Genomic DNA, 16,468 nt, shown 5'->3' with positions numbered 1-16,468 from the left:
TTATCATTTGATTTAGCAATTCCACTCCTAGATACATATACTCGAAAGAATTAAGAGCAAGGCAAACTCAAACTGGTATTTGTATACTGATGTTCACAGCAGCATTATACACCATAGCCAAAAGATGGAAGTAATCCAGGAGTCCATCAATGGATGAATGAATAAATAAAATGTGGTTTACGTATGCAGTAGAATATTATGCAGTTTCATAAAGGAATGGAATTCTAATATATGCTACAACATGGATGGACATCGAAGACATTAAGCTAATGGAAATAGGCTAGACGCAAAAGGATGAATATTGCACGATTCCATTGGTATGAGATAACTGGAGTGGTCAAATTCATACAGACAGAAAGTAGAATGGTGGGGCTTGGTGGGAGATGTGGAATCTCTGGATACAGAGTTTCAGTTTGAGATGATGAAAATTTCTGGAGATGGGTGATGTTGATAGTTACTCAACAATGTGAATGTACTTAATAACATTGAACTGTACATTTAAAAATTTCAGGGGATGCCTGGGTAGCTCAGGGGTTGAGTGTCTGCCTTTGGCTTGGGTTGTGATCTCAGGGTCTTGGGATCGAGTCCCACATCAGGCTCCCAAGAGGAAAGCCTGCTTCTCCCTCTGCTTAGGTCTCTGACTCTCTCTGTGTCTCTCATGAATAAATAAATAAAATATTTTTAAAATTAAAAATTAAAAATGTCAGAATGATAAATTTTTACCACAATTTTTTAAAAATTTAATTATTACAATGGTTTTATGTTATGTACTTTACCACAGTTAAAAATAATAAGCTAGAGGTGTCTGGGTGGCTTAATTGGTTAAGCATTCAACTCTTTTTTTTTAAAATATTTCACATATTCTCATTTTATTTTATTTTATTTTTGGTTTTCCAAGTACCTTTTCTTTTTAATTTATTTTTTATTGGTGTTCAATTTGCCAAAATATAGAATAACACCCAGTGCTCATCCCATCAGGTGCCCTCCTCAGTGCCCACCACCCAGTCACCCCCACCCCCCGCCCACCTCCCCTTCCACCACCCCTAGTTCGTTTCCCAGATTTAGGAGTTTTTCATGTTCTGTCTCCCTTTCTGAAATTTCCCACGCATTTTTTCTCCCTTCCCCCTTATTCCCTTTCACTATTTTTTATATTCCCCTCTTGATTTCAGCTCAGGTCATATCTCAAGGTCATGAGACTGAGCCCTACATCAGGCTCCAAGCTGAGTGTGGAGCCTGTTTAAGATTCTCTCTCCCAGGATGCCTGGGTGGCACAGTGGTTGAGCATCTGCTTTTGCTCAGGTTGTGGTCCCAGGGTCCTGGGATTGAGTCCTCTAAAGGGCTCCCTGCAGAGAGCCTGCTTCTCCCTCTGCCTATGTCTCTGCCTCACTATGTCTCTCATGAATAAATAAATTCTAAAAAAAAAAATTCTCTCTCCCTCTGTTCCTCCCCCTGCATGTTCTTTCTCTCTCAATAAATAAATAAAAATAAACAAGCTAGTGTATTGCTATTGGCCCTCTACAGCCCATCCCTCCCACTGATTACAAAGGAAAACTCTGGGGAAAATATAAAACCAACTACTTGAAGACTCTGAAAAGTAAAATCAAACAAAGGAGTCAAATATGGAAAAGTGAACTGCACAAAAGTGAGTTTCCTAAATTTTTCTCTCTTGTTGTCTTACAACTTTTCCTCAAGTGTGCACCCCAAACATGATGCTTCTCAATGAAGGCTCCTAAAACTCCAATAGAAACCTGTCTTTTAGACCACATAAACCAGAGAACATCCCCTTTCAGGCAGGAAAGTATGGGGGGAATCCCAAAAGTGACAGAGCCCCCGAAAAGCAGATGTCCTAATTCTGTATAGGATCCCATATAAGTCTCAATCTAACCACTGCACTGTGCATGCGCATGACACCCCTAAACCAGCATAGCTAAGGCTTAAAAAACTAGGCTTAGAGAACTTGAACCTAAAAATGGTAAGTTGAAATTCACATTCTAAACCTAATCAGGTTGATTGTCTGCTAAACAAAAACATTAGCATTCTCCAGAGAATTACAAAGGAACCCAGAGTCTATGCTACATAGCATTCACAACATCCATGATGAAATCCTAAATTACCTGACACACAAAGAAGGAAATTTGTCACCCATTATTATGGGAAAATATACTCAACAAACACCAACTTAGAAATGAGCCAGATATTGGAAATATCCAACAAATATTTTTTAAAAGCAACTATTATAATTCATATGCTCCATGAGGTAAAGGAAAATATACTTGAAATGATTCGGGGAGGTGATGGAAATAGAAATGTTTGTTGTTTGTCGTAATGTTGATTGTAGTAATGATTTGATAAGAGTATACTTATATTTAAAAAGATAAAATTAGGATCCTTGCGTGGCTCAGCCAGTTAAACATCTGCCTTTGGCTCAAGTCATGATCTCAGAGTCCTGTGATGGAGCCCCACACGGCGTTCTGTGCTCAGTGGGGAGAATGCTTTTTCCCCCTCCCTCTGCTCCTCCTCCCACTTGTGCTCTCTTGCTCTCTCTTTCCCAAATAAATAAATAAAATCTTTAAAAAAAAATAGGGATCCCTGGGTGGTGCAGCGGTTTAGCGCCTGCCTTTGGCCCAGGGCGCAATCCTGGAGACCCGGGATCGAATCCCACGTCAGGCTCCCGGTGCATGGAGCCTGCTTCTCCCTCTGCCTGTGTCTCTGCCTCTCTCTCTCTCTCTCTCTCTCTCTCTGTGACTATCATAAATAAATAAATTAATTAAAAAATAAATAAAAATAAAAATAAAAGAGATAAAACTGTATACTTCAAATATTGTCATGTAGGGGCGCCTGGACTCACTTGGTTAAACATCTGCCTTCAGCTTGGGTCATGAATTTGGGGTCCTGGGATTGAGCCCTGCATCAGGCTCCCTGCTCAGGGGGGAGTCTGCTTCTTCCTCTCCCTCTACCCCTTCCTCTTGCTCGTGCTCCACCCCCCCAAATAAATAAAATCTTTTTTAAAATAGATTTTTTAAAAATTATAAGTATAAGTAAATAATGTTATTTATTGTATGTACAGCTCAAGAAAGTTGTAAAAAAAAAAAGTAACACTAATCATACCTGTGCCAAGCACAAGGCAAATATTATTAATGACCATTTTACAGATTAGGAGACTTAAATTCAGAAAAATTAAGTATTTACCTAAGATTACAAAGCTTAACTGGGTCCAGAATTCCATGCAGACTTTTTTACTTCCAAAACTATATTATTTCCTTATCTGAGAAAACAATACAGTGTTACTCAATTTATGAGATATTAGGAGGACTGAATAGAGTATGTTTCCATGATACTAAAACTCCTATGAGATAGCTAACATATATTAGTACATGGATTTCATATCACCAATTACATGTTATTATTTCTCTATTAAATTGAACTAAATTGAAAGAAATATTCCCTCTAGTAGCAAATTTCAAAGGAAACACATAGCAGTGAATACAGCTTGCATTTTCTCTACTTTTCCACACAGCAAGTCTGAGAAATCCAAGAGAAACATTATGTACAGATGGTACTGTATGGGTTAACCCAATTATAAAATCTGTGAAAGATCTATAATCAATACATGATGATCTGTAATATTTCCCAATGCTTATGCCAATGTTTATTATATTCTTTTAATAAAAATCCCTGCATTAATCTCAAAATATGTTCTTAAAGAATGTTCCATTACATGAAAACACATTCATGATATGCTAAAAAATAAAAACAAATCACAAAAAGTATTAATGTGTTATTTTATTTTATTTTTTTAAAGATTTATTTATTTATTCAGAGAGAGAGAGAGAGGCAGAGACACAGGCAGAGGGAGAAGCAGGCTCCATGCATGGAGCCCGATGTGGGACTCGATCCTGGGTCTCCAGAATCACACTCCAGGGGCTGCAGGCGGTGCTAAACCGCTGCGCCACCGGGGCTGCCCAATGTGTTATTTTATTTGTTTTAAAATGCATATACCTACAGAGAAAAAGATTGGAAAGATACATAAAATATATCTATATTGTATTTAATTTATATATACATATAAAATATTATGTGGATGATTATGGGTGATTTTAATTATCTTTTCCTTCTCTGAATTTTCCACATTTTCTCTAATAAACAAGTAGTGTTTCTTAATATGGAAAAACAATAAAAGCTATTGTTTCAAAGTATAACAATAAACAAGAGGGTCCTACTTGTTAATCCAAGATGGATTATCTTTGCTTTCTATTTAGATCTGAGGACACCTGTCTTACAAGGTACAGTCACAATCTAGCACCACTCACCTGTCCAACTGCTTGCAAGTTATAGCAGACAATGTCCTTATTGGCTGCTGAAGCTCCATAAAGAAGTGCCTCAATGAGCCAGCATATCCCCAGGAGAAGGTCAGAGACGCTCAGATAAAAGAGAGGCCTTATCTGTCAAAGCAACATCACTTCATAAATGATGTAGTGAGGAGAATGTAACAATTACTTTTATGTTATACCTCTCTAGGAGAAACCTGGGCATCATTTTTCTGGGGTCTCTATCATTGGTGGATTGTGGGGAACGTAAAGGAATACCCCAGGTAGTAAGGGATTTATAATTGCAAATAACCCAACTGTCCTGGAATCAGACTACTCATGGGTAAAGATTAGCATTGGAACTTCTTACTCATAGACACATTCCTTCTTCAAATATAGTAACAAAGGAAAGTATGGACAAATAAGGGGCACCTGGGATAAATGTATGCCTTCAGCTCAGGTCATGATCCCAAGGTCCTGGGATCAAGTCCCTCATTGGGCTCCCTGATCATGCTCTGCCCCTCCCTCTGCTCATGCTTGTGTACTCTCTCTCTGAAATAAATTAATAAAAACATTTTAAAAAAAGATTTTATTTATTTATTCATGAGAGAGAGAGAGAGAGAGGGGGGGGGGCAGAGACACAGGCAGGGAGAAGCAGGCTCCATACAGGGAACCCAATGTGGGACACCATCCCAGGTATCCAGGATCACACCCCAGGCTGATGGTGGCACTAAACTGCTAAGCCACCGGGGCCACCCAATAAAATCATTTTTTAAAAAAGAATGGACAAGTAAGAAATTTTGTGATGGGAGACATGCCACAAATAGAAAATTAAAAATACTCTCTAGTTGCACAGCCAATATCTTCTAACAGGAAATGAGATCACCAGCTGAGTGTTTAGGGATATGGTTAAGGACTCAAAATAAAAATTTTGTTTAACTTTAATTTGCATTTTTGTGTTTCTTTAACATTTATTTATTTATTCATGAGAGACACAGACTGAGAGAGAGAGGGAGAGACATAGGCAGAGAGAGAAGCAGGCTCCTCGCAGGGAGCCCCATGTGCGACTTGATCCTGGATCTGGGGATCACGACCTGAGCCGAAGGCTGGTGCCCAATCACTAAGCCACCCAGGCCGTCCCTTAACTTGTATTTTGTATTGTTCTTTTCATTTTTTTAAAAGATTTTATTTATTTATTCATGAGAGATACAGAGAAAGAAACAGAGTCACAGGCAGAGGGAGAAACAGGCTCCATGCAGGGAGCCCGATGTGGGACTCGATCCCGGGACTCCAGGGTCAGGCCCTGAGCCGAAGGCTGGCGCTAAACCACTGAGCCACCCAGGGATCCCCTGTTCTTTTCTTTCTTTATTTATTTTTTTAATTTATGATAGTCACACACAGAGAGAGAGAAAGGCAGAGACATAGGCAGAGGGAGAAGCAGGCTCCATGCACCAGGAGCCCAACGTGGGATTTGATCCCGGGTCTCCAGGATTGTGCCCTGGGCCAAAGGCAGGCGCCAAACCGCTGCGCCACCCAGGGTTCCCTGTTCTTTTATTTATTGAAAAAATTGTAAGATATTTAAAGTGTGCAATGTGATGATTTGATATATGTGTACATTGTGAAAGGATTTCCCCAAGTTAACACAACCATCACCACACACATTTACTTTTTTTTTTTTTTTTTTTGGTGAGAACCTTTAAGTTCTACTCTCTTAGCAAATTTCAATTATACAACAAGTTTTATCAACTATAGTCACCACATTACACATTTAGATCCTCAGACCTTAATCACCTTCTTGCCTCAATGAAAACTCAGAGTAGGAAAAAATATCAGTAAGAATTGTATATGCTACCTTTCAATTTCTGACTCCATCAGTAAAGTCTGTCTTTCTTTGTCAATTTCTCGTATTCTTCTTTTTAGACCTCCCTACTCCCACTTTTCTAAAAGTAGTATTGGTTCTCCTACAGAGAAAATTATTTAATGTTTATTGAGAGACACCAAAGAGGACCTACAGTGAAGAAATATACTACACTCATGGATTGTAAGACCTAAGATTACATAAGTGTTGGTTCTCTCTAAATTGATATACAGATTAAATGCAATCTGAATTTTACCTCAACATATTTTCTTGTGGAAGTTAACAAGCTGGCTATACCTCTGAAAAGGAAATATAAGATGTCAAGATAAACAAGACATTCTTAAAGAAAAAGGAGAAAGAAGACTTGTACATATATCAAAGCTTAATATAAAGCTAGAGTGCAGATACTGTGGTAGTAGCACAGGGACAGGCAAATAGGCAAATGAAACAGATTACAGAGCTCAAACAGACCTAAGCATATATACAAACATTTGATACATGATAAAAGTGGCTTTTTAAAGAACATTTTAATTTTTATTATTATTATTTTAGTAATCTCCATACCCAATGTGAAGCTAAAACTCACAATGCTGAGATCAAGAGCTATAGGCTCTACTGACTGACCCAGCCAGGCACCCTGAGGTGGCTTTTTGGATCAATACGAAAAGGATAGTCTTTTCAAAATGATGTTGCAACAAATGGGATCTATATGGATTTAAAAAAAAAAAGTGGACCCCTACTTTCTGTCTCACACTCAAAAATAAGTTCCAATTTAAACAAATAACTAAATATGAAAAGCAAAAACCATAAAAATTTTTTTAGATAATAGAGGAGAATGTCTTCAACTTCTGGGCAGGGAAACTTTTCCTAAACAAAACAAAAAGACTCTAATAAAGGAAGTAACTGAAAAATTCAACCAGTGAAAAAGAAAAATGTGTCAAAAGACACCATAAAAGAAAGTGAAAATATATGCCACAAAATGGGAGAAGATTATTTGCAACACATAAAACTGACAAAGGACTGATATCAACACAGTATTAAAAACAAAAACTCTTACAAAACAATAGAAAAAATGGGCAAAATATATGAACAGGTACTTATGAGGAAATCCAAATGGCCATAAACATGGAAATATGCCTAACCTTATTAGTAATCAAGAAAATGAAAAATTAAATCCACAATGAGGAAAAAATTATACAATCATGGCAAAAAATTTTAAAGTCTGACAATATCAAGTATTAATGGAAACATGCAGCAATAAGACCTTTCATGCCCTACTGGCACAACCATTTGAAAAAGTTTGGCATTATCTAGGGGATAGCATCTCCTACAGCAATTCTGTCATTAGGTTAATATACTAGGGAAATGTTTGCATGTATGTATCAGAAGACATGTATAAGATCATTTATAGTAACACAGATACATGAATTGTGATATGTTCATAATACAGAATGCTAAACATCAGTGAAAATGAAATGAAGCAGAGCTTGACACAACATGAATAACTCTCACAATGACAAAAAACAGCAAATCACAAAACAATATATATTTAAAAATACATACAATAGTAATCCATTTGCAAAAAGTTAAAAAATGAGCTGAACTAAATTGTTTAAAGATATATACATTACAGGCAAAACTGTACATAAAGCAAAGAAATTATGGTCATAGAAGTCTGGATAGTAGTTACCTCTAGAAGTGAAGAAGATAATTGTGACCAGTAAGGAGTACAGTAGGTTTGTAATTTCTATTTCTTGTCTCTAGTGATTATAATCATTCTTTAAACAGTAATACATGTTTTATGCTTTCTAATCCACATCTGATACATATCACAAAAGTAAATTAAAATTTTTTCTAAGTTATTATCACATACTACTTAATATAAAAATTAATCTCACCTGTACAAAAGGGAATTTTTCTCATACCTCTCTTCCGAATGAGAGGAAAGCTAAGATACTACAATACCCTGCAAATAGGGATGCTTGGGTGGCTCAGTGGTTGACCATCTGCCTTCAGCTCAGCAGGGCGTGATCCTGGGGTCCTGGGATCAAGTCCTGCATCAGGCTCCCTATAGGGCCTGCTTCTCCCTCTGCCTATGACTCTGCCTCTCTCTGTGTGTCTCTCACGAATAAATGAACAAAAAAATCTTTTTAAAAAATCTTTTAAAAAAATCTTGCAGGATGCTTGGGTGGCTCAGCAGTTTGGCGCCTGCCTTCGGCCCAGGGCGTGATCCTGGAGACCCGGGATCGAGTCCTGCTTTGGGCTCCCTGCATGGAGCCTGCTTCTCTCTCTCTGCCTCTCTCTGCCTGTGTCTCTGCCTCTCTTTCTGTGTCTCTCATTAATAAATAAATAAATAAATTTTTAAAAATCTTGCAAATAGGAGTAAATAGTCACATTGCTTTGGCTAACAGAAACAAAAGCACGTGAAATAACATTTTAAACTATATTTAATAAATATCAGATATTATTAACCATATATAATATGTATGTGTACATATATGTATATATATACATATATACATATATATGTGTATGCACTATATATATAGTCTTTGCTCTGGTAAGCCTACTGAAATTCCAGCTAGATGGCACATTCACATATTCTAATGGCCCGTGACCTCCCACAAGTTTATAACTGTTAATTGGGTAAAAAATTAAAACTAAACATAAAATAAACTCTGAAGGAGAAAGGCAGCCAAGAGGCTTTTGTAAGCAAGAATGTAATTTTATTTATGGTCATTGATTCAATAAATAGCCTTATATAGAGAGAGTTGTTTGCCACTAAGACATACCTAAAGTCTTTAGCAGGAAAATGGAGGATAAAAAGAGGTTTATATATTTTCATTCATAATTGGAAACCCCTGGGTTCTAGTAACAGGCAATAAAGTCAATAAGTAAACAACAGAAACTAGCTCTAACAACTTACTGGCTATATTTAAAACCTTTGAAAAGTCCCTCAACCTTACTAAGATTCCATTTCTTCACTATAGTATCAGATTAATAAGATCTACCTCACATAATTGTTTTAAGTATTAAATGAAAAATGTATTTAAAACACTGAGCACATCTGCCTAGAATATAATAAATACTAAATACCATACTTAATTTGAAAGAGGATTGTAGTTAAGAGTTGGACTTTTGAAAATCTGTTCTGCAACTTAACTGTGAAACTTGAACACATATTTTATGACTTTGAGCCTCAATTTCCTCATCTATGTAATGAAGCTAATATCATCCTCTTCATGGGAGGGTGATGAGAACCAAAAAGTTCGAAAAGGACCCAGTATACTCAGAACTCAGAGTGTATTCAACATATGGAGCTATTTTGATTACTAAAGTGGGCCCTATAAAACCCAATCACATTTTCCACAAACAAAAGCTCTCCCAAATGTCCTGAACTATATTTTGTCTAATTTTGTGCCATTTGGCCTGATTAGAGATATAGTTGTTACAATTCACTTCAATTCTTTTCATAGATGGAAATACAACTCTCTTCCTAGTCCTCTCTCAATCAGGAAGGTTTTTTGTTTAACACCTTAAATATATATAATTTTTGTTTGTCAATTATACCTCAATGAAACAAAGACTTTTTTACTTGATCTTTTTGGTATGAATAACTTTACATAGACTGTATTTTTGCTCTGTTTTCACTACTAAATTTTAATTGCCTAGAAGACCTGAACAGCAAATCTAGTATCTTTTAGAGAACAAAGTCTCTGAACTATTTCCTATCCCCACTAGCAATGTTACCAAGATATCAATATCAGAAAACTCACCTCTCGGCAGGACTGTACTGTGCTTAGAGTGAATACGGGTTTCAAACAACTGTTTCCTTAACTTTAATAATCAATGCATAGCAAAAAAAATGTAGTTATAGTAGGCAATCTCTCAGTATTCAAAGATATAGTTAAAATAATTATCCAGAAGAAAAGAGAAAGCTATGACTCTGTCTAAAATATCCCACTGTATCATAATGACAAATTTACAATTAATTTATAGAATTATCCCATTATTTGTAGATGACACTTCTCATATTTATTTCAAAGGCTAAGTCACTGAAAGTTCAGATCCAACACAAAAAGAGATTGCTCACCTCTGGTGATTTCTGTGTATTCTGGAATACAGCATAGGCAATAAGTGAACTTGAACCTATAACACTGACAGTGATAAAAAAATTATCATTAAATGAGGACTACTGGGGCTCCTCCTTTTGCTAAAAATTTTTACAGCTTTACTGATACATAATAGATGTAAAATAAACTACATTTTTCTAAAATATGGAATGCTTCATGAATTTGTATGTCATTCTTGCATGGGGGCCATGTTAATCTTCTCTGTATCATTCCAATTTTTAGTATATATGCTGTCAAAGTGACCACTTTGTTACTGATTTTGCAAATCAATACTGTTGACCAAGTCTTTTCATGTTCAGATGTTATCCCTCAATCTGTTTTTTTGTTATTGTTGATGTTACATTTTATTAATCAGAAAATATCAACGTGGTGAAGAACAGTATTTCTCCCTATAGAGTAAAAACAAATACCCAGGGGAAAAATGCAGAAAACTTCAGAATTCTAGTTTTGCTTATACTAGTATAAGTGGACTTATACCTGGGTATTTGTTTAAACAGTCATAGTACATGAGATTAAACAAACTTACCTCAGAGTAGCCATAACAAATTGTATCCACTGTACTGCAGAAAAAACCTAAATAAAACAAGAAAGTGAATATAAAATTAAAACTTGTACATTTAATATTCAACCTTACTCCAATTTCACTGTTTAATAACTATCTGTATAGAACACAAACTCTTTAGTGCCTAATCAAAATACCCTATAAATCAGAGAAGGAGCAGAAAGCCCTTGGAAAGACAAAGTGGCTCCTTGTTTCCTCTTCTATTGCTTCATCTCTGGGAAACAGTAAGATAAAAAGAATAGACAGGTGGACAGAAAATGACTAAATGAAAAGAGAGCCAGATGAGAAGATTTAAAAAGGAAAGAATAAAATGGGGAATAGGTATGAAAAGTTAAATTTTGAGAGAAAAGACAGATGTGTGAAAAGAATGGGGAATAGGAAAGGCAAACAAATACTAAACAGAGTTAACTGACAGCTAGAGAAAAAATAGTAAGCAATAAAGAAATAGGAAGAAGTAGTTAAGAGATACTGTGAGTGGAAAAATACAGAACAAAGAGGAAGAAAGGGGGAACAAAAACAAAGAAAGGGACAATTTATAATCTCACCAAGTCCCAACTGTCCTCCAGAATGCTAACCTCCAGCAGGAAGGCCATAGGGACTTTAGCCTCAGCTATGCTTAAGCTACTGCTCCTTCCCAGGTTCTGAATCCTGAAGCACTGAACAGGTGGCTCCACCCCCAGCCCATCTGGGCTCCTCCCTACCCAGTCTTGCCCTGTGTCTTCAGGACAAGGAAAGAAGGCGGTGACTAGTGGAAGAGAAGCCAAGCAGAAAGAACAAAAATAGAAAGAGCAGGTGACAAGGAAACAAAGTCCTAAAAAGAATTAGGAATTTTAAGAAGAGGGAAGAGAAAGGAATAATAAAAAAGAGAGAATAGTGAAAAGATAAATAGAGCTGCAAGAAAGAAATGGAACAGAAAGAAATAAGGAAGAAGAGAGGTCTGTTTAAAACTTGCCCCGTTTAGGGACAAAAAGCCTGTGATGAAAAAGAGAGACTGCATATTGAAGCAATCAATAAATATTTAGTAATACTAAGAAAAGCTGTAAAGAGAAGGGGTTGTTAATATCTCATATTTAATAGTAACATCTGAAATATTCTGTACCAAAAATTCCCAGGGAAATATATTAAATTACATGATTCACTCACTATACTTACATTTATATATCAACTCTCTGTAAAGCATTGTGCTACAGAAGACACAAAAACAAATAAGAGACAGACTCAGACTTCCAGGAGCTTATAATATGGTAGGAAGAATGGCCTGACTACCAAAATCTCAAATTATCTGCACACAGAACAATATATACTGCCTGACATTTAAACAATATTTGGAAGAATTAGTGTATTTTAGACAAAGACTATGGTAAGGAGAAAGCAAAAAGAAGAACATTTAATTTATGTAACCATTTATCTTTCATCTAACTATACTTTCACGCACTTACAAATATTGATAACATAAACTGGATCATTTGCATGGGTTCAGTAATTTAAATATGTGATTCATTTATTCATATGAAGTTAACATATGATTAATTTATTCATCATAGTGAATAGTAGAAGAAGGGACATCATTAAATAGAGGTAGGTTCTGGCAGAGAACTGTTAAGTTGGAGGTAGGCTCTAACCACTTTGTTTAAATCATTAGATAAACAAGTTTAAAAAGTAGATTTCTGGATCATAAATCTCTACCGTAAGGTCTCAAGGAGTGTTCTGAGGCCTCTAATCAAATATATCTATCTAATAAGGGTGAGGGAACTAATGACAGTCTCACCAAGTGATAAGAATGCTTTTGGACAAAGAACTCTTGTCTCAGTCAAGAACAAATCTCCAATTGTTCAACAGCTATTCCAAATCAGTCTGTGGCTCTTGACGTAAGAACTTTTCTCTTTTGGAATCTCTTCTAAAATGTCTTGTCACTGACCAAATTCCCATTTGGGGATTTACTTTTCTATTTTTCTCTCTATATTAGTACCCTACTTTTTGTATATTTAGCACCATTCCCCCTTTAGGTGTCTTTTTAAAAAGATTTTATTTATTTATTCATGAGCGACACACAGAGAGGGGCACAGACATAGGGAGACGGAGAGGCAGGCTCCCTGTGGGGAGCTCGATGAGGGACTTGATCCCAGGACCCTGGGATCACAACTTGAGGCAAAGGTAGATGCTCAACCACTGAGCCAGGTGCCCCTGAAATGTCTTTTAAAACATAATCTTCCAATCTTCCTTTTCTGCAAGGGCTAACCTAAGCCAAAATGAAGTAAGTGATACTTATTTTTAGTTTTCTTTCCTTTTTTTACTTAGCTCCTTGGTAAGCTCAAATACATCACAGCTCACTTAATATAATGGGCTACTATATTTTATGTATCGATTAAATTAACATATTCATTAAACTTCTACTATCAGCAAATTACTACTGTGGATACAAAGTCAAGAAAGACACCTACCTAACAAAATATTTTTATTTAAGCAAAAATTATACTTTAACTCAAAGAAGACTTCTAGAAATAACATATACCAATTATCAAATGCTTTCTATATGTAAGGCTATATGCTAAGCATTTTAATTGTCAATATAAGTTTTGAGGTAAGAAGTAATATTTTCATTTAAAAAAAATTTCATAAGCTCCACACCCAAAGTGGGACTTGAAGAGTTGCATGCTCTACCAACTAAGCTAACCAGGCACCCCATTAATGTTCCCATTTTTCAAATGAAGACACTGAGGCTTAAAGAAGTCTCTTCTCAATGGTTACAGAGTTTTCGAGTGGTAATACCAACATTCAAATCCAGTCATTCTGACCTCATAGTTCTCCTCTTAACACACACAATATTCTAATGGAGAAAGAATTAGTTAATAGGAAGAAGGGGAAAGATATTTTTAAAAATTAATGTGACATCAAAGGAACTCTTCTATTAGGCAATTGCTTCCTAGATATAACAAATACATAAGCAACAACAGAAAAAAACAGATAAATTGGTTTTCTTCAAAATTAAATACTTCTCTGCTTCAACAGATACCATCAAAAAAAATGAAGACAAGCCATTGAATGGGGAAAAAATTATAAACCACACATCTGATAAAGGACTTACAGGGATCCCTCGGTGGCGCAGCGGTTTGGCGCCTGCCTTTGGCCCAGGGCGTGATCCTGGGGACCCGGGATCGAATCCCACATCAGGCTTCCGGTGCATGGAGCCTGCTTCTCCCTCTGCCTGTGTCTCTGCCTCTCTCTCTCTCTCTCTGACTATCATAAATAAATAAAAATTTTTAAAAAAAAGGACTTACATAAGAGAATATATAAAGAACTCCTACAGGGGGGGCCTAGGTCGCTCAGTCAATTAAGCCTATGACTCTTGATTTTAGCTCAGGTCATGATCTCAGGATCTTTGGATCAAACCTCACTACAGACTCTGTGTTCAGCATGGAGTCTGCCTGAGATTCTCTCTCCCTCTCCTTCTGCCCCCCCATGCACACACTCTAAATAAATAAGTAAATAAAATCTTTTTTAAAAATCCTACAATTCAATAAAAATACAATCCAATTTAAAAATGGGCAAAGGTTTTAAATAGAAATTTCTCCCAAATAAACAGATGACTAATAATCACATGAAAAGATTATTAACATCATATGCCAGCAGGAAAATATGAATTAAATCACAGTGAAATGCCATTTCATATCTACCAGGACAGCTATAATAAAAAAGACAATAACAAGTGTTGATGAAAATGTGGAGAATAGAAACCCTTATATACTGCTGGTGAGAATGGAAAATACTGTAGCCACTTCAGCAGTTCTTCAAAATGTTAAACACATACTATATGACTGAGCTGATAGGTATAAACTGAGTTCTACTTCTGGATATATACCCAAGAGAAATTAAACATATTCACATAAAAACTTGAACACAATTGTTCGTTAACAGTGTTATTCCTAAAAGACAAATGGTAGAAACACAAATGTCCATAAAGTGGTGAATGGATAAATAAAATGTAGTATATCCACATAATGAAATATCATTCAGCAATTAAAAGGAAAGTCCTGATGCATTCTACAACATGAAAACATGCTAAAGAGGCCAATCACAAAAGACCACAAATTATATGATTCTATTCATATAAATGTCCAAAATAAGCAAGTTTATAGACTCATGAGGTAAATTTGTGGTTGCTTAGGGCTAGGAAGGTAATTTGGGAGAGAATGGAGAATGACTGCTGATGGGCACAAGATTTCTTTTAGGGTGACAAAAATATTCTAAGATTAGACAGTGGTGATGGTTGCACACTTTATGAATATACTAAAACTCACTGGATTTTACACTTTAAAAGGATGAAATGTAAATAGGCAAATTTTATAGGGACACAGTAAATGTTCCATTGTTGAAATTCATGGTTTAATGGTTAATGAATAACATGTTTCTGTCTTTTCTACTGAAAAGAATAATATTTAGAATAAAGTGTAAAACAAACATTGTAAGAGGGAACTGAAGATAAACTAAGAGAGCACCTGACTGCTCTAAATAAATCCACCACTCCTAGTCTGAACAAATTACATTTCGGGACTTTGATAAAACTTGCAGGTCAACCCAGTAAACCACTGCATGAAATCTGAGAGTTTGTGTAAAAATGGGAAAATTGTTAGAAATTGTAGAAAACTGGTGACAACTAAATTTTTAATTTGTAAAAGGAGATAAGATGGTGGAATCTGCTAACTGCAGGTCAAAGATCTCAGTACTGATCCCAAACAAGATTCTGAAATAACCTATTCAAAAGCTGTGCTTTTAAACAATTTTTAAAAAGTAATCACTAAGTTGGAATGGATTTATAAAAAAAAATCATGCCAGACTACCCCATTCTCTCTTTGGATAGATTTACCATAGTATATATGGTATTTTGGCAAAGCATTTGGTGAGAAATTTCATGATATAAAAATAAGGTGAGGCATCTGGGTGGCTCAGTTAGCCAAGTGTCCAACTCTTGGTTTCAGCTTGAGTTGTGATCTAAGGCTCATTTGATCAAGCCTGCATTGGGCTCCATGCTCATCAGAAAGTCTGCTTAGGATTCTCTCTTTCCCTCTCCCTCTGCTCCTCCCTCTCTCAAATAAATAAATTTTAAAAACTATAAGGAAAGGGTACCTGGGTGGCTCAATCAGTTAAGCATCTGGCTTCAGCTCAGGTCATGATCTTAGGGTCCTGGATCAAGTCCACAGCAGGCTCCCTGCTCAGCAGGAAGTCTGTTTCTCCCTTTCCTTCTCCCCCACTCATGTGCTCTCTCTCTCCCAAATAAATAAATGAAATATTTAAAGAGATAAGGAAATATAGACCAAATGGAAGCACAATTAGGCATTTATTGCACAAATAAGCCAAAGGGAGTGCTAACTGATCAATATCAACTTAGAAATGACTTCAGGTGGAGGGAATCAGCATCCTGACTTGGCACAGTTCTGTAAAACACTTCCATTAATTACTTGAAATAAAATATAGTAAGCATATTTATCAAATGTGTGTGTTATTACTGTTGCATAACAAATTTCCACAAATTTAGTGGCTTAAAACACACATTTATTATCTCACAGCTTCTGTGGGTCACAAGTACAAGAATAGCTTAGTTGGGTCCTCT

The 16,468-nt window shown here is 36.0% G+C and overlaps 1 protein-coding gene and 1 non-coding gene across 6 annotated transcripts in view; both read right to left on the bottom strand.

Moving 5' to 3' along the window:
* The window catches only part of TMEM116 (transmembrane protein 116), a 109,249-nt gene that overhangs the window by 77,190 nt on the left and 15,591 nt on the right, over positions 1-16,468 (bottom strand). The window contains exons 1-5 of one of the 5 annotated variants that reach the window (XM_055323365.1): positions 11,406-11,481; positions 10,825-10,871; positions 10,259-10,322; positions 6,422-6,464; positions 4,311-4,442 (exon numbers count right to left, since the gene is read on the bottom strand). In XM_055323365.1, coding sequence (XP_055179340.1) covers positions 4,311-4,442; positions 6,422-6,464; positions 10,259-10,293 — 210 coding nt within the window. In that variant the 5' untranslated portion in view covers positions 10,294-10,322; positions 10,825-10,871; positions 11,406-11,481. Of the gene's footprint in view, positions 1-4,310; positions 4,443-6,421; positions 6,465-10,258; positions 10,323-10,824; positions 10,872-11,405; positions 11,513-16,468 lie in introns of those variants that run through there. The other 4 variants (XM_055323364.1, XM_055323366.1, XM_055323367.1 and 1 more) reach the window with 4 other exon arrangements.
* On the bottom strand, positions 10,437-10,544 carry LOC129508438 (U6 spliceosomal RNA). Its single transcript, XR_008664176.1, has one exon. It is a non-coding gene; the product is annotated as a U6 spliceosomal RNA (small nuclear RNA).

This window comes from Nyctereutes procyonoides, unplaced genomic scaffold (assembly GCF_905146905.1).
Source record: "Nyctereutes procyonoides isolate TBG_1078 unplaced genomic scaffold, NYPRO_anot_genome, whole genome shotgun sequence".
NCBI classification, from domain to species: Eukaryota; Metazoa; Chordata; class Mammalia; order Carnivora; family Canidae; genus Nyctereutes; species Nyctereutes procyonoides.
Note: the sequence above shows the minus strand (reverse complement) of the source record. Positions and strands in the feature narration are given on the sequence as shown.